Raw genomic sequence first — 17,066 nt, forward strand, 5'->3', positions numbered from 1 at the left:
GAAAGGGAGGGCATGGGTGGCGTTTCCCAAGCAAGCATTACATTATACAAGGCTCATCCAGCCAACGTTTTCTGACCTTAACTCAGTGGACTACCACTTCGTCTGACCTTTTCCGACTAGTTCGCAATAACCGGCGCCCGGCGGTTCCAATCAGGCTTTTCCGCGGCGTCGACCATGAACACTGCGACGCTCTTCCTGGTGATCTTGGGCATCCAGCATATACCCTTGCCGTCATCACCGTAGTCTTTGACGGGCAAGGCATCCCCTTCGATAAGCATAGGCGGGCGGACCATCACCCAGTCCACGCCTTCGCCTTGCTTCCCAGTGACCAGCGCGTCGACGGCCCGGTGGTCGTCGAGGGTGTACTTCATGTTGGTGTGCTCGAACAGCACGCGGAAGGGCATGATGAGGCTGCCGCTGCTGGCGCCGACGCCCTGCATGCTGTTGATGACGATCTTGGGTACGCCGGCGGCCTTCATACCTTCCAAGGCATTGCGGGCGGCGTCGTGCATCAGCGAGCCGGGAGTGTCTGGGTGCGGCGCGGCGAAGGGGGAGTCGGAAACGCGCCGGGGGTTGAGGGCGACGATGACCGCATCGGGGGCCCTGGGGGTTTGCAGGGCGGTGCGAATGTCCGGGAGAGAGAGGGGGTTGCCGGGGAGGAGAGTGAGATTTGGTTGTGGTTGTTGGGGGAGAGAGGAGGAGGATGGCGTGCGGACGAGGGCGGTGACGGTGTGTCCGCGGGAGAGGGCTTCGGCGAGGATGAGGGAGCCGTTGCGGCCTGTTGCGCCAAGGATGAGGAAGTGCATTTTGACGATGGGGGACAATAGTGTGTTTGATGGGAGTAGCTTGGTGTGGAAAGGTGCGTGTAAGCTCAGTTGATGATGCTAGAATTTGGAGACGATTGGGGAGCAACTCGGTCGCTTCTCTTATACACATCATTTTCTTACTATTGCAAGCCACTTTGCCAGCCTGGCATTTCTCAGCTTGTCGGCCGATACAGGAAGGATCATGATCATCCTCACGGCGCAAACTAGTGATCCGAGCAACGGAGAGACACGCTGTGTGTATCGGCCGAATCGCGTGATCCTCTCACCCGTGATGTCCGATGATCTTACTGTATCGGCCGAGACAGCTCAGTACTACCGGCCGAGTGAGTGAGTTGCACCGCCCGACGTAAAAAGCTTACAAAGCGCCAACTTCCACGGACCGACGGAAAACTCACGCGGAGCTCGGAGCGGAAATAGCACCGGCCGGGAAAAGAAAGAAAAAAAGGATGTAGGCGAGCCTTTCCCGAGTCAGTTGCGCGGACGGGTACAGGTGAGGAAAGGTGGAATGCGATTTGATGTCCCATGTCCGGTTTTTGAGGAGAGTTTTTTGGAGATGAGATGTCAGCATAAGGTCAGCAAAAGCATCGAACGGCTCTGGCTACCAGCACAACAAAAAAAGAAGAGAAGAGATTTGGGACGCATGACGGAATCGACGGTTTGTGTTCGCCGTCAGAGCAGAGGTAGAGGGAGCAGAGAGGTTGAGGGGGGCCGTTTGAACCGTTTGGATGTACGCCCCTCCCTCACCTCTGCTGTTCTTTATTGGGTTTTGTTCGTCTGTAAGGTTATTCGGGAAGAAAGCTGAGGCTATTTTGATTGATCTCTGTGTTGTGATGGTGACGATGATGATGTTCATGATGTCGGTGCTTCCGCGGGAGGTATGCCTGTTTGTGTGTGTGTAAGTCGAGGAAGGTTTGGGCGGGCCCACATGTTGTTGCTCGTGAGTGCCCTGTGTGCGAGTGTTTGTCGGCCGAGTGGGGGCGGGGGAAGCGGGGATGATGATGTACAGTACGGACTGAGGTTGCTGCTCTTCCCGTTTACCAGCTCGGAGCGCCGAGCGCCGAGGTGAGGGAACCGTGGACAGGGAAAAAGGCAGGGCGATTTGTGAGGCAGGGGACATGGGGGGAGGGAAGTGTTCGCTTGGCCGCCCTTAAATGTTACGAGTTTGGGTTTTTGGGAACTGGGGAGGGGAGGGGTGTAGCGGGGATTGGCGGTGGGGGTGGTGGTGGTGGTGGTGTGTGATTTGGTTGGGGGAGCACAGTTGTTTTGTTTGGTGGATAACTAGCTATGTCCCTCCTTAGATGCTAAAAAAGATTGCATCAAGAGAGGGAGGGAAGGGGGAGGGGGGGGGTTTGTTTGGGCGAACGAGGAGTACCCCTTCTCCGGGTTCGGTTTCGGACTTTTGAGAGGTGCGGCAAGTCCGGGACTCGGCCGGGTCTCGGGGCGGAGTGGGGACAGCGCGGAGGAGAGGACGGAGACTAGACTGCATTTGGCGATTCGTAATGTTGGTCGGCCGAGAAGTGGAGACGGCTTACGGTGGGAACTTGGCGATGCTCGAGTGGCTCTGCTCTTTGGTGGTTTTGGAGCGTTCATCGGGAGAGGGAGGAAAGGATTACAGCGGTGGCTTTTTTGGGATTACCAAGATGGAGGGGGATGATGTGGCCTTGAGGGAGATAATGGGGATGGGAAATGGTATAAAGATGGTGAGGTGCTTTGGGTTGCTGTTGTTCAGGATCACTTGGAGCATCCTTATCACAGCTTAGACATACATCTGCATTTTTTCCTCAAGTCACACGAGATCACACACACACTGAATATCTCACGCAAACGAAATGTCCTCCGCCAAAGACGAAGTCGCCATCATCGGCGGCGGCATCGCGGGCATGGCCCTCTCCCTCGCCCTGGCATCACACTCCATCCCCTCCACAATCTACGAGATGCGCCCAGAGATACCTCTGCCGCACCACGCAGGCGGCGGGATGATGCTCTGCCCCAACGCGCTGCGCATCCTCGACGGGCTGGACCTCTATACGCCGCTGCTGGCGCAGGCGTACCCGTTCGACTACGTCTACTACAAGGACCGCGACGAGAAGACGGTCGACCGGTACCCGATGGGCGGCATGGCGCAGTTCGGGTACCGCGCCGTACGGGTGTTCCGGCAGGAGCTGGTGGAGCTGCTGGCGGGCGCGTGCAGGGAGCGCGGCGCGCGGATCGAGCACGGGATGCGGTTTGTCAAGGTCGCCGAGGAGACGGGGGATGGCGTGGAGTTCGAGTTTGAGGGCGGCGAGAGGCGGAGCGCGGGCTTACTCGTGGGCGCGGACGGGATACACTCCAAGGTGCGGAGGGCGCACGTCGCGCCCGAGGCGAAGCTGGGGTATGTCGGGCTCGCGGCGCTGACGTTCGCGGTGCCGACGGCGGAGCTGCGCATCCCGGCGGACAAGGGGTACGAGTTTCCCGTGAGCGTGGCGAGCGCGAACGGGGTGTTTGTGCTGGCGCCGCAGCGGCCGGACGGCGGGGAGATGCTGGCGGGGACGCAGGTGCCGTTCGACGAGGCGCAGGCCGGGCGCGGGCGGGAGGAGCTGCTCGCGGACAAGGAGGGGCTGAAGGCGCGGCTGCGGAGGGACGAGGAGCGGTGGCCTGGGATTGTGAGGTCTGCGCTGGGCGCGATCCGGGACGAGACGATGAACATGTGGCCGTTTTACATGCTGCCGCCGCTGGAGCGGTGGACGTCGTCGGCGGAAGAGGGGAGGAGGGTGCTGGTGTTGGGGGACGCGGCGCATGCGATTCCGCCGACGACGGGGCAGGGCGCGTCGATGGCGTTGGAGGATGCGGCGAGTCTGGCGCTGGTGCTGAAGAGGGTGGAGGAGAGCGGCGGTCGGATCGGGTGGGCGGATGGGGTTGGGTTCTGGGAGGCGATGAGGAGGCAGAGGCTCGGGGAGTTGGTGGTGTTGACGAAGAAGCTGAACAACAAGAGGTTGCCGCCGCAGGAGATGGAGAAGCTTGGGCGGGGGGAGGTCTGGTTCGAGGAGGGAGAGGGCCAGATGAGATGGCTGTATGTTCCCGAGATTGAGCAGCGTGTCGAGGAGTGGGTGAAGGGGAAGATGGAGTAGGGTGTTTATTGATGTTGATGTTGATGATGATTGTCACGATGGAGTCAATCTTTAGATGTTTTTTTTAGTTAGTAATCATTCCTTAGACAAACCCTTGATAAATGCAGTCAGATGATTTCGAGGCGAGAATGTCACTGAATCACCAGCTTCGAGTCAGTGAAGTCATGGCTCCGTCCCAGCACCGACGAGAAGGTTACCGCATGGGGCACTCACTAACACTGGAGATTCCTTAGCTAGACCCCCTGTTACGGGGCCGATTTACCTCGGCATGCCCCCTGATTGGCCTCTAAGCAAGACAGAGACAGGGGACAGCAAGCTGCGGCTCGACGTTGTGGCGCCCGGGGCCTCGGCATTGTGCTGCTTCGAGACGCTGTTTCCCCGCATCGAAGCTGTCCCTTAGCACTGCTCCCACTGCTTTGGCGGCTGCGGGATGGCGGAATTGGGGCCGTTTGGGGGGAGCAAAGGGGGGAAAACCTGGAGAAGCTCATCCCGGGGGCTCGGCCGGGGTCCTGAGGGGGCGGCGAAAGCTTCCCTTCTGCTGCAACTTCATTCATTGAAGCACATGTCACTTGACATATCACTTCATATAGGCTCGGCTTGAATATATCTCCAACATCAACCCACCAACTCTTGTTACCTCTTTCCATTGACCGTTGTCACCTCTGTTCAAACACGAAGCGGAACTTGGATTGAACATCAAACATCACCAACACATCAACACACCAACCGCAGACATGGCCCCCCGACAGAAACGCGAAAAGGCGCCGTGCTACGTCCTCGGCGTCGGCATGACAAAGTTCATCAAGCCCCGCGGCAAGGTCGACTACACGGAGCTGGGCTTCGAGGCCGGCGTCAAGGCCATGCTCGACGCCCAGATCAACTACGACGACGTCGACCAGGGCGTCGCCTGCTACTGCTACGGCGACAGCACCTGCGGCCAGCGCGTCTTCTACCAGTTCGGCATGACCTCCATCCCCATCTACAACGTCAACAACAACTGCTCCACCGGCAGCACCGGCCTCGCCATGGCCCGCACCTTCGTCTCCTCCGGCGCCGCCGACTGCGTCCTCGTCGTCGGCTTCGAGAAGATGATGCCCGGCAGCCTGCAGAGCTTCTTCAACGACCGCGAGAACCCCACCGGCACCTCCGTCAAGATGATGGCCGAGACCCGCGGCATCACGAACTCCCCCGGCGCCGCCCAGATGTTCGGCAACGCCGGCCGCGAGTACATGGAGAAGCACGGCGCCAAGCCCGAGGACTTTGCCGAGATCGCCCGCATCAACCACGAGCACTCCACCCGCAACCCCTACTCCCAGTTCCAGGACGTCTACACCCAGGAGCAGATCCTCAAGGCCCCCGAGATCTTCGCGCCCCTCACCAAGCTGCAGTGCTGCCCGACCTCCGACGGCGGCGCCGCGGCCGTCCTCGTCTCCCAGGCTTTTCTTGATGAGCGCCCCCACCTCAAGGACCAGGCCGTCCTCGTCGCGGGCCAGTGTCTCGCCACCGACGCCCCCTCGCTCTTCTCCCGCTCCGCCATCGACCTCATGGGCTTCGAGATGACGCAGCACGCCGTCAAGGCCGCCCTGACCGAGGCCGGCGTTACGCAGAACGACGTCCAGGTCGTCGAGCTGCACGACTGCTTCTCCGCTAACGAGATGATCGTCCTCGACTCGCTCGGTCTCGCGCAGCCCGGCAAGGCGCACGAGCTGGTCCGCCGCGGGGATATCACGTACGGCGGCAAGTACGTCGTCAACCCGTCCGGCGGGCTCATCTCCAAGGGCCACCCGCTCGGCGCGACGGGCATCGCGCAGTGCGCCGAGCTGGTGTGGCACCTGCGCGGGTGGGCGAACAACCGCGCCGTGCCGCGGACCAAGGCGGCGCTGCAGCACAATCTTGGATTGGGCGGCGCCGTCGTCGTGACGGTCTACAAGCGCGCCGACGGCAAGGAGGCGCCAAAGGTCGATTCGGCCACCGTGGGGAAGGTGAACAAGCTCGGGTACAACCCGGCCGTGGAGGCCAAGGGGTTCACGGCGCAGCAGGCGGCGAGCGTGAGGAGCAGGACCAAGAAGAGCGACTGGGCGCTGCAGGACACCGAGGAGAAGGTCGAGGCTAGGTTTTAGGGTAATCAGTAGCTGTGGCGTATAAGAACAAATTGTACAAATTCGAATTTTCTTGGTTTCTCAACGATCGATGGCACATGGTGAATATTCAACCACTGCTCTTGTTGACCTCGTAGGTAACCAGATACACTGTATACTCACCCTTACCACCCCATTTGGAGTCATCTTGAACGATGCGCTCGACCTCCTTGAAGCCGAGTCTCAGGTACAGGTTCAAACCCGCCTGGAAGGCAAGGATGAAGACATCAATCCCCATTTTCTCAGCCTGCCTGCTACCGCTTTCTACTAAAGTTGTAGCGATGCCTTGACCCTTATTTTCCGGGTGCACAGCGAGATAGTCGAGACCTCGAAATGAATTAAAAAAGACTCCAGCCAAGCCAAAGACGAGACTCACTAAGATAAGGCTTCTCCGTCAGTATGCGCTCCTTAACCTTGACACTCTCATCGTCGATGCCTTCCATGTCAATCGGCTCCCACCACGCCCCGTCCGCCCTCTCCTTCAGCGCCTTCCTCTCCTCCGCGCTAACGTCCGGGATCTGCGCCGCGGCCCACTCGGGCCGGCTGCTGCCGTCCGGGCCCGGGGTCGATTTCTTGGCGGCGGGGAGCCCCAGCGGGCGTAGCCGAGCAGCGCGCCGGTGGCGGGGTCGACGGCGACCTCGTGGCGCAGGCCCTCGCGGTCGCGGAGGAGGTTGTTCGGCAGCCGCTTAGCCGCCTGCTCGATCAGGAAGTCGAGCGTGATGTGCTTGGGCCAGAGAAGTATCCAGTTCGGGTCCGTTCAGAAGGCGGACATGTTGTTGCGGGCGAGGGAGGGCCCATCTGCTAGGGTGCAGGGGCGGATTTGGAAGGGCGGCATTTTGTTTCGGTCTTTTCTTCTTTTTTTTTCCTTTTTTTCTTTTTTTCTTTTTTGTAAAGATCGGGGGATGCCCCGTTGAATGAAGATTGCTGTCTTGGCGCAAGGCGAGTGTGGGTGGTGAGGTGAGAATATCGAGACTAAGATAGCTGGATGGGGATGCTTTGCTTGCAAGAGATATGGGATGATCGAACAGACGACGGGATGATTATCAAATAGGGCCGATAGCAAGAAACGAAACAAAAGCGTTTGCTGCTTCTTCTTGTTTCCTCGGATGGGTTACTGGATGAGAAGTTGTTTCTAATTTCGAAGTGAGGCGCTTCCGACGGAATCAATCCGATACCCCTGGATTTCTCGGCGATATGGTCTACTGCGAGATGTGTGTGGGTGAGCATATTCCATGGATTCCACGGCTGCGCGTGGGAAGTCTGAGTTTAAACCCCCCAAACGGGCCACGTAAACCAACGGAACGGTACCGTACGGGCGTGGGGCGCCACGTCCCGAAGATTTTCGGCACGAAGACTCCACATTTGGAAGGCGGTTCCCGAAGACCTCCCCGTGTGTTCAACGGAACCCGGCCCGTGAGGCTGTGGAGATGAGCTTCTTTACATCGGAGAATTGCTTTTGGCTTTTGATATGAAGTTTGATAGCACTATGCAGGCAAATCTTATCCTACAGTTTCTATCTAACTACGAGTTGCGTCTAATGGTAACTTAATGCCTTTGACTTTGCTGTAGAAACAGAAACGCATTCTTCAGCTAGACTCGAAACTCATTCGTCAGTACGCCATGGCTAATACCATGTAAGTACTTACATGGAAAGTATATAGTACATGTACCGAGCTTCCCATCTTAAAGGACCCGTGTTGCAAATCTTAGAGACGTGCATGAAAGCTAGCTTTCACTATCCATATCATCACCTCAACGCCCCTAACAAGGGCTAGCCATCATTTCGAGACCCAGTAAGATTTCGCTCTTCACGAACATTCGTTAGTTACAACGGTCGCTGTCATTGCAAATGTCGAAGTTCCCAAAGACTCAAACCGTCAGTTAGTCACACACCACCCAAATAGCCGTGTCCGGCAGCACGTGGCGAGATTGTTTGGTAGGAGCGTATCCCTGCCTGATGATTTTCAAGGTTTCCGGACAGCAAATCCGATTGCTCACTATAAGTGATGGCTTTTCAACCGAATGGGAGGCGGTAAGAACGTCAACCTGCCTTAGCCTTCGGAGATATTCAACACCATCCACGTGGGGCATTGCGTGATCCCGAACCCTGACCGTTTCTTCCCTAAGAGACAATCGCCCCCAAATCCTTCTCCTGCAGAACAATGCAGTTGGCCAATTGATCTTATCATATCTCTCGGCAGGTAGAAGTGGATCTCAGTATTGAGGCTAACATTTCGCGTGCGTGTTCACGTCCACCTCCGATCCCACGCTTCATCAGGGGGATGCGAAATTCGAGGCCTCTGATGCGATTATTGTATACCCGCCGTGTCCACTCCGAACAATTGCGTGCTCTGCTCTCGTTATCTCTGCTGAGCTGCTCGAAATCGATGCAAATCTTTGTAAAATCGCATTCCCGATGGGTCATGGCGTGCTCGTTCAATGCCGTTGCTGCTCGAGGTTTAAACTGGACTACTTCCTGCATATTGAATCGATCAACGTGGCCTGTGACTGTCTTTGCTTCTTGTACGTGAGATAATCAACGAGAGCACTTCAAGATGGCTCTCGCTAAGCTTGCCCAGTTCTACCGGTCATGTCTGTTCCAAATCATCATCGTCGGACTCGTGGCATTCTGCGAGCCAGGCATCTGGACAGCGCTGAATAACCTAGGGGCCGGAGGAAACGCAAAGGTCAGCTCTTGATATTCAGTCCCAGCCTCAAGAGTTCGTATTCACTAACGCACCGGACAGCCGTTCCTTAACAATGCCGCGAATGCCCTCACATACGGACTCATGTCCGTGGGCTGCTTCATAGCCGGCGGCGTCACGAACAAGCTCACAGCCAAGTGGACCCTCTTCATCGGCGCAGCCTTCTACACGCCCTACGCAGCCGGTCTCTACTGCAACAACCGCTACGGCAATGAGTGGTTTCTGTTGCTCGGCGCGGCCTTGTGCGGCATAGGTGCCTCTTTACTTTGGGCGTCGGAGGCCAGCATAGCCGTCGGGTATCCCGAGGCAGAGAAGCGAGGCCGGTGAGTCTGCCGCTCTTATACTGAACAGCCACAGTTTACAGCCTTTGCTAACTCGATTCATCAGATATGTTGGTATCTGGATGGGTATCCGCCAGATGGGCCCCCTCATCGGCGGTGCAATCTCTCTGGCGTTGAACATCAAGACATCTGAGAAGGGCAAGGTCACCTACACGACCTACCTGGGCCTTGTTGCCATCTCATCTCTGGGTGCGCCTTTCGCGCTGCTGCTCTCCCAGCCGCAAAAGGTCGTCAGAACAGACGGCACGAAGATTCCGTACATGAAGCAGACCAACTTCGCCACCGAAGCCCGCGCCATCTGGAAGCAGCTGAGGAACAAGTACATGCTGCTGCTCATCCCCGTCTTCCTGGCAGGGCAGTTTGGCACCACGTACCAAGGAAACTACCTCACAAGTGGGTTTCCATCTCTATTACATGTCCATCTCAACCACTGACGGAATCTGCACAGCCTACTTCACCGTCCGCTCCCGCGCACTCGCCTCCTTTCTCACAGCCGTCGTCGGCGCCGCCGCCAACCTCATCACCGGCGCCATCCTCGACGTCAAGTCCCTCGAGCGCTCCGCCAAGTCCAAGGCCGTCTACCTCGTCATCCTCGTCTTCGTCACCGCCGCCTGGATCTGGAACGCCGTCATCGAGACGCGCCTCTCCTCCATGGCGGATCCGCCGTCCTTCGACCTCGGGGACGGCGCCTTCTTCAACTCCGCCTTCACGGTGTACATGTTCTTCAAGTTCTTCTACGAGATGCTGCAGACGTACATCTACTGGCTCATGGCCGAGATCAAGGGCGCGCAGGGCGACGGCGACATCGCGCGCACGACGGGCATCCTGCGCTCGTGGGAGAGCATCGGGAGCACGATCGCGTATGCGGTGGGCGCGACGCACTGGCCGAACAAGAACCAGATGATCCTGGGGTTCACGCTGTGGGGCGTCACGATCCCGTTTACGCTGCTTGCGGTCTTTGGGAACTGGAACACGGGCGGGGAGGAGGAGGTGCAGGAGGTAATTGAGAACTCGGATGGGACGGAGAGTGATGTTGGAGTGGAGAGGGTTACGGTGCAGGGTAAGAGGGAAGAGGTGTGAGGAGGCCTTTTTTCTCCCCTTGTCTGACGACTGGCCACGATAGCCTGACGCATTATGAGCGGGAGTGTGGGTTTGAACAACGATACCACATTCAGGGGACAGATGGACAACTGCAACTTCACTCGGATCTGAAACATAAACATGCAGGTTTATTTTTTGGTTGTTGACTCGTTGAAGTGATTGCTTGTTTGGGGTTTGATTACCATCTTTTCATGATCCACCTCGGTGAGAGTTTATAGACTTGCATGACAAAAGTGACCGCTGTGTACAACAAAACCAGGCGTCAGACAAAAATGTACGCGTTTCCGGCCTTTGCCCCCTGTCTTCTCTTCTGCGATTGAGACTCTGAACGAATCAGAGGGTAGAAATTAGCGCCGCCTGAACCAACATGGCTCACGCAGTCGCATGCCATTTCAAAGTACGCTGCCTGACGGGCAACCAATTTCACCCGCGACATCATGCTTTTCGTACCATGAATATCGTCCTCCATCTTCAGAGGCTTCTCTAAAGTGTCACCAAAGTTTGCTGTCGCCATGTCAATACCGCACTACCGTTCTCTTCCATCGGCGGATTGTATCAGACTGCTTCAGATCAAACCCAGCGATTCTTTGTTGCAGATTGTGGACGGCGAGCTTCGAGTCGTCGACCTCAATGATACACCCGCTTACCGATGCCTCTCATACACGTGGGATGGTCCCCGGCATGAAGATACAGGGCCTCAATGGACCATCGAGTCGGAATGGTTGGTGTTGAACGGCGTGCGCAAAGCTGTCAGGCTTAATCTCTCGAACGCACTTCGATCTCTGAGGGAAGTTAGAGTGACTGACCCTGTCTGGATTGATTCGATCTGCATCAACCAAGAACACACTGCTGAGAGAAACTCTCAGGTCGCCCAGATGGTTCGGATCTTCCAGAATGCCGTGGATGTCATTGTATGGTTGGGAGAGCCGCAACTCAATGCAAACAAGGTAATGGAGAAGCTGGGTGGGCTGCGAATGGCTCCCGCGGAAGCCAGATTAATGACTGCGCTAGATGCAGAACGGTTCTGGGCCCGAATGATTACCAGAATATTGGAACGTCATTCCACTCGCGAAGAAGCCATTAACGTCGTGGATTTCTTGGTCGGCATTCGCTGGTTTAGCCGGGTCTGGACGCTCCAAGAAATGTTGCTGGCCGCCGATCTCAAGTTCCTATGGGGAGGCATCTGGATTGATTTCGACTGTATGTTTGGTGGGAGCTTCCTCATACTCGGGCTGATTGGCGTATATGGCTTGTCCAGGCCTGACTTGTCTGACTTGTATGCGACAGAGTGCGTACCATGGGTCGAAAATTTCTCACTTGATATGATGGACAAGCATATTCAACGTTCAACTGGGGCACCCTGCAACCAGGTCAGCATGATGATGAAAAAGGCACGCAGCCGAGTGGCCACTGATCCGAAGGACAAGGTCTATGGCCTTTTTGGTCTTAGTAGTAAGTGCTGTCTATATCTGGCCAAGAGGCGACTAGCCCATCCAAGTATATTAACGGACTCATAGGAATGACCAATCCAGACAATACTCCTCTTCCAGTAGACTACTCCCTTGAAACCTCTACCATATTTATCAGGGCTGCTGTCGCTTCTTTTCTTGCATACGAGGAGGATCTCGAACCGCTAGGTTGGGTAGGTGACCAAGCAATGAGCCAAATTGAAAGCTTGCCGACTTGGGTTCCTGACTACACCCAAGAGGTGCCGTGGATGCCCGTATTTAGAAGGACGGCCCACTTCAAGGCATCGGGAAACTTCAAACGAAAGTTCTGGTATGTCATATTGAAGCATCATCCCAGAATTATCATATTCAATGAGATGACGTTCGATACCGTGAACGCATGCTGTCCCGCTTTCTGGACATCGCCTGGAGATTGCCACCTGGGGGAGATACTGCAGATATTACTCGGCAAGGATGACGGCCATTCGGCATATCATATGGCACTCTCGCAAGTGCTGATGAACGTATTGATAAGAGGCGAGGAAAACATCCCTGAGGAATGCCTAGATCGAGAGGCGTTGATATCTGAATTCCAGGATTGGCTATTCCAGCAGACGTGCATCACTCTGGCCAAGGAAGGATTGGGCGAAGCGGATGTTTTGCCTGCAAACCTTTCAGAGAGTTTAGAGAAGCTCAAGAAGGGCCTCATGCTCAAAGATGGGTTCTCAGAGTTCGCGAGGGCTATCTCTTCAGGCAGCCGCAGACATCATACGTGGGCGGATGTCCAACGGGGTTTCCGGGGAGAGCAGATCATGCATATAGTTGATGCGTACTTCAAAAACAGCATGGACAGCTTCAGGCAAAGTTTTCGCATGTTATGGGAAGTTATGTGTGGGGAGAGGTGTGTATTCATGACAGACAGAGGCTATGTCGGACTAGGACCGAGAACAGCCAGGGCAGGAGACAGGGTGTGTATCCTTGAAGGGGGCAGAGTACCGTACCTTTTTCGTCAGGTGCCAGAGAAAGGTAAAAACACTGTGACATTCGTCGGCGACGCTTATGTACATGGCATCATGTATGGAGAGGCCCTAGAAGTACGGGAAGTGGAGTTCGAGAAACTATCAGTGCTTTGAGTTAGTTTCTATCCTCGTCTTATTCAAAAAGACAATCTCATTTTGCTCCCAAGTCATCTGCATCATACAATAATGCTAGAAGATTGGAATTGCGTGATTAGTTATCCATGCGCTGAGTTGTACATAAAAGACTTACTTATTATATGAAGCCACGCAGAGTGCCAGAGATAACCAAGATCAAGACGAAAGCAGAAAACACCAGGAATATTGCTGCCGTGATACGGTATGGATGGTGTTTAATCGACTATAGTGCTAAGAAATAATCTTGAATAAGTGAACTTTTCCCAGGGAAGAGGCGATCATGAACTACCCACGGACTTGCAGACGTGGCCCCGAGTGGGGCCGGGCCGGAGCCGGCGTCAGTGCTGTCGAGTCGTTATCGCCGTCAACTTCGACTCATCCTCGTGCGGAGGTCTCTCAGCCGTATCGATTGTACGGGGACCCTGGCTGATAAGGCTGCAGGTAAAGTCTGGGGTAAAACTCAAAATCTTTTGACAATCCCGCTGAAGATCGTGTGATCCAACCGGAAGCGCTAGATTCTTGATTACAGATAGGTTAATGACCTCCCGCGATCACCGCGGGGAACCAGGACCGTTCGGTACGGCTGATCATTGGCTGAGCGGAATCGGAATTTGATGCATATGCGGAAATCAAACCATCATAATGATAGGAAAGTGCGCCGGAATTATCCCGTTTGCTAGGACTTCAATAGACACAATGAGCGCTGGCCTATGGGAAGACCCCCATTGAAGAAAGATGGCATTCGCGCACCATATCAAGGTCAGCTGGGTGATATCTCGTTCTCGCTGACGGCTACCCTTATCCTTCTGGAAGCGCCAAGATAAGCTATGATGGAATCCGAGTGTGACCATCAGCTTGACGCATCCCAAGCTGCAGCTCTTCGCCCAATAGACTAACAGAACATGAGATACAACTGCAGATCACCAATGTAACTACAATGGCGGTCTACCCCTCGTCTCATGCAACGAGCTCCGCGTGGCTGGCTGAGATGTCGGGTATCAGACCAAATATAAGTAATAGGATGACCGACTACTAGAGGGGCTATTATCCGGTGGGAGATCCCAAGTAAAACCTCTAGGTCTTGCGCCTGCAGTTGGCTTCATATCAGACTTCGCAACATATTCTGAAAACTCATCCCTCACCATGTTTTCTCGCGCTTCCCACAAACCAGGCGCCAAGTTTATCTATGGCATCTTCGGCGTCCAGTACTCAGGCGATGAACCTGCCGGCCGCCCGCTGGACCTCATCCAATCCTTCGATTCCCTGATCGACAGCAAAGCACACCTCGACCGTATCGTCTATCCCACCAAGAACAAGCCGTTCGGCACCCAGATCTGGCTATCATACTGGCACCCGGAGACGTACTCCGAGTGGTGGTCCAGCCGCCCCGTGCAGGACTTCTGGAACAACCTACCCGACGACGCAGGCGTGTGGCGCGAGACACTGACCGTGGACGTCGGCCGCACCCAGAACGCCTGCACCGCCGACCTGAAGAACGGCGTCAACGGTCTCGGGGAGAAGGAGATGTTCTCCGAAAAGATCGGCTACTGGGGCTGTCTCCGCGACCGCCTCGCCCAGGCCACCGCGGATGAGAAGTTCTCCTCGCCCCTGGCCGAGATGCCCGAGCGAGTGCCAGAGTCGAACGAAATCCGCCGGGGCCGCACGAGCATCACCAAGGTGCCGGACAACATCTGCTTCCTCGTCGAGGGGCAGGACCACTCCGCGATGACGCCCGCGGAGAAGACGTACTGGTTTGAGGAGTTCGACGAGCTGGTGACGGGGTGGATGCACCATCTCGGTGACAACGCGGCCGCGAACGGGCTGCTCGACGTCAGGATGGGCTATGTCCCGGAGCACGGCCGGTTCCGCGACCACGAAGGGCCCGTCAATCTGAACCACAACCGCAAGATTGAGCTGTTTTACTGGATGGACATGAGCAAGTTCGAGCGGGCCGGGCGTGTGCACAGGGGTCATGTCAAGTTGAGGAAGAAGTGGATGGAGGCGTACTGTCCGGTTGGACCGATGGGAAATGGGGTTGGGAAGATTACTTTGTGGGAGGAGACGTCAATCTTGAAGGACGGCGACGTTCAAGCGGAGTATATTGGTTGCCGTGAGGGCACTGGTTTCATGGCATACGATGGCAGCGCGGCTGTCCAGAGCACTACGGTGGCTTGCTGATGTTTGGAATAATGCACGTAACAACCCCTTAAAATGCCAATGCCCAATCGTGCTTCCCTTCGTCAATAACAGGTGTCCTAGTAAGTCGATAAGGCTCTGGCTCTAAGCCTGGCGCCGTACTTCCATAGAAACACAGGCAGCGTGACGGACAGCATCGTGCCCACCAGCGCCATCAGGCTGTTCGCCCAGCCATACCCCAACGCGCGATACATGCTGGGCGCAAAGAGCGGGAACAAGAACGCCGTCAAGCTCTCGACGAACTGAGTCGCCGCCATAGCGCTGGTGGTGTGCTCGCCATACGTATCGATGACATACGCCGTCACTTATACGAGAATTAGCCTCCGTCTTGGGAGAAAGTGGCATCAGAGACTTACAAGGCATGTCGCCCAGCTGCAACCCAAACATCATGATGACCACCCCGACATCGACAACCATCCAGTGCAGCCCATACTGAGCCGTCCACCCATACATCAACGCCCCGACCCAGCACGGCACGATGCCAAAGTACATCAGCGTAACGCGGGACTCCGGGCGCGGCTGCTCGCGTCGTCGGTAGAGGTAATCCATCACCGGTGCGCCAACCTGCGCACCGATCAGCTCGCCCAATGAGCAGGCAATGTAATGCAGCCCGCTGATCTCCACGGACTGTCCGTACCGCTCCTTCCACAAGTTGGAGAACGTGGAGAGCACCACGTACAGGATGCCGTAGTTGAAGCCCGACAGGACAGCGGAGACCTGGATGATGGGGTGGAAGAGCAGAAGACGGAGGGGCCTCGACAGGGCACGCGCGAGGACGCTCGAGGCGGATCTGCCCGCGTCGACTCGCTCGCTGGCTGTGTGGTACCGCGGCTCACCAGTCTCTCTGCGCAAGCGCGCAGCTCGCCGGCGGAGGATCAGCGGGGCGTAGGACTCGGGGAAGCTGAAGAAGGAGACAAAGATCATGGCGGCTTGGAAGATGGACGTCGACCAGAACATCCACCGCCACGTCGTCCGCGCTGCTATGAAGCCGCCAATAATAGGTCCTGGCGTACGTCAGCTTGCCCCCTTCTCCTCACATCAAAGACGAAGCAGACTTACCAACAGCGGCACCGAGCAGCGGGATCAGCATGTACATCCCCAAAGACCGCCCTCTCTGCTCCGGCCGCCAAATATCCCCCAGCACACCCCCTCCAAGCGCATAGATCGCACTCGCGCCAAAGCCCGCCAGGAACCGCGCAGCAATCAGCGTGCCCTTCGTGTTGGCGAACCCGCACAGCACGTTCCATATGAGGAACCAGACGCTCGACGCGTGCAGCACGACCTGCCGTCCGTAGATCTCGGACATGGGCCCGGTGATGAGCGGGCCGAAAGCCGTGGCGAGGAGATAGATGGACAGCGCCATGGCGGACCCGGTCGAGGACATGTCGAGCTCGACGGCGATGTTGGTCAGCGCGGGCGCCATGATGGTCGAGACCATGATGCGGTTGAAGCCCGTGGCCGAGAGGACGTCGGTGACCATCCACTTGCGGCCGGCGGGCCAGTCGAGCGGGTTTTCGGGGTCGTGGGGCTCGGCGAAGGTTACCAAGAAGGGGTCTGAGTCTTTCGGGTGGGTGGGGCCGGTGATCGGCGCCGGGCCCGGCAGGGCGGCGAGTTCGAGGTCTGTTGGGCCGGGAGCCAGCAGGATGTCATCTTTTCCATGAGATGTCTCTGGGTCCATGATAGCGATGTCTGATGTTTTGATTGCTTTCTTCTGAATTTGAGAGGAATCAAGCCCGGCACTGATAATCGGTTGGGTAAACGAGTCCACTAAGAAGCGGATGTTGAAGTTGCGGTGCCTCTGCTGGACCCAAAGCACCCGTGTCAATGATAAGAAGAAAGCATATTGACAACTACATGTCTCTAGATGAGTATTGCTGCTTTTTTGGACATCTTCGCTCGGGTTCTAGCGAAGGATCTTCGGAAATAAAGGTGATATCGGGAAGGACCTTTGTGCCGTTCCTTCGGACCCGAGCGCCCTCCGCGCGGCGGTCACCGGTGATGTTGCCGATATGACTGCAGCTTCGCTTTATCGATCTAGACTTGCATTAG

At 56.4% G+C, this 17,066-nt stretch overlaps 7 protein-coding genes across 7 annotated transcripts; 4 read left to right on the forward strand and 3 right to left on the reverse strand.

The window, feature by feature from the left end:
• Positions 1 to 116: 116 nt before the first annotated feature.
• On the reverse strand, positions 117 to 806 carry CGCA056_v002713 (Flavin reductase; the record flags this gene model as incomplete). The annotated part of the gene is made up of 1 exon (XM_037317970.1): positions 117 to 806. One exon carries the CDS (start codon positions 804 to 806, stop codon positions 117 to 119), a length of 690 nt encoding a protein of 229 aa, XP_037184104.1.
• Positions 807 to 2,656: 1,850 nt separating this feature from the next.
• On the forward strand, positions 2,657 to 3,934 carry hpxO-1 (FAD-dependent urate hydroxylase; the record flags this gene model as incomplete). The annotated part of the gene is made up of 1 exon (XM_037317971.1): positions 2,657 to 3,934. One exon carries the CDS (start codon positions 2,657 to 2,659, stop codon positions 3,932 to 3,934), a length of 1,278 nt encoding a protein of 425 aa, XP_037183012.1.
• Positions 3,935 to 4,668: 734 nt separating this feature from the next.
• Positions 4,669 to 6,054, forward strand: CGCA056_v002715 (Non-specific lipid-transfer protein; the record flags this gene model as incomplete). Its single annotated transcript, XM_037317972.1, has 1 exon — positions 4,669 to 6,054. One exon carries the CDS (start codon positions 4,669 to 4,671, stop codon positions 6,052 to 6,054), a length of 1,386 nt encoding a protein of 461 aa, XP_037183011.1.
• Positions 6,055 to 6,142: 88 nt separating this feature from the next.
• Positions 6,143 to 6,515, reverse strand: CGCA056_v002716 (uncharacterized protein; the record flags this gene model as incomplete). The annotated part of the gene is made up of 2 exons (XM_037317973.1): positions 6,143 to 6,399; positions 6,449 to 6,515. 2 exons carry the CDS (start codon positions 6,513 to 6,515, stop codon positions 6,143 to 6,145), a joined length of 324 nt encoding a protein of 107 aa, XP_037184098.1.
• Positions 6,516 to 8,627: 2,112 nt separating this feature from the next.
• CGCA056_v002717 (UNC93-like protein 2) lies at positions 8,628 to 10,198 on the forward strand (the record flags this gene model as incomplete). Its single annotated transcript, XM_037317974.1, has 4 exons — positions 8,628 to 8,759; positions 8,820 to 9,100; positions 9,165 to 9,511; positions 9,567 to 10,198. 4 exons carry the CDS (start codon positions 8,628 to 8,630, stop codon positions 10,196 to 10,198), a joined length of 1,392 nt encoding a protein of 463 aa, XP_037183013.1.
• Positions 10,199 to 13,964: 3,766 nt separating this feature from the next.
• Positions 13,965 to 14,999, forward strand: oxd-1 (Phenylacetaldoxime dehydratase; the record flags this gene model as incomplete). Its single annotated transcript, XM_037317975.1, has 1 exon — positions 13,965 to 14,999. One exon carries the CDS (start codon positions 13,965 to 13,967, stop codon positions 14,997 to 14,999), a length of 1,035 nt encoding a protein of 344 aa, XP_037183020.1.
• A 77-nt stretch (positions 15,000 to 15,076) lies between these two features.
• mfs2-1 (putative efflux pump mfs2) lies at positions 15,077 to 16,695 on the reverse strand (the record flags this gene model as incomplete). The annotated part of the gene is made up of 3 exons (XM_037317976.1): positions 15,077 to 15,321; positions 15,374 to 16,021; positions 16,077 to 16,695. 3 exons carry the CDS (start codon positions 16,693 to 16,695, stop codon positions 15,077 to 15,079), a joined length of 1,512 nt encoding a protein of 503 aa, XP_037183019.1.
• Between the last annotated feature and the right edge of the window lie 371 nt (positions 16,696 to 17,066).

The sequence above is a fragment of the Colletotrichum aenigma genome (genome assembly GCF_013390185.1).
Source record: "Colletotrichum aenigma strain Cg56 chromosome Unknown KSG_Cg56_contig02, whole genome shotgun sequence".
Lineage (NCBI taxonomy): Eukaryota > Fungi > Ascomycota > Sordariomycetes > Glomerellales > Glomerellaceae > Colletotrichum > Colletotrichum aenigma.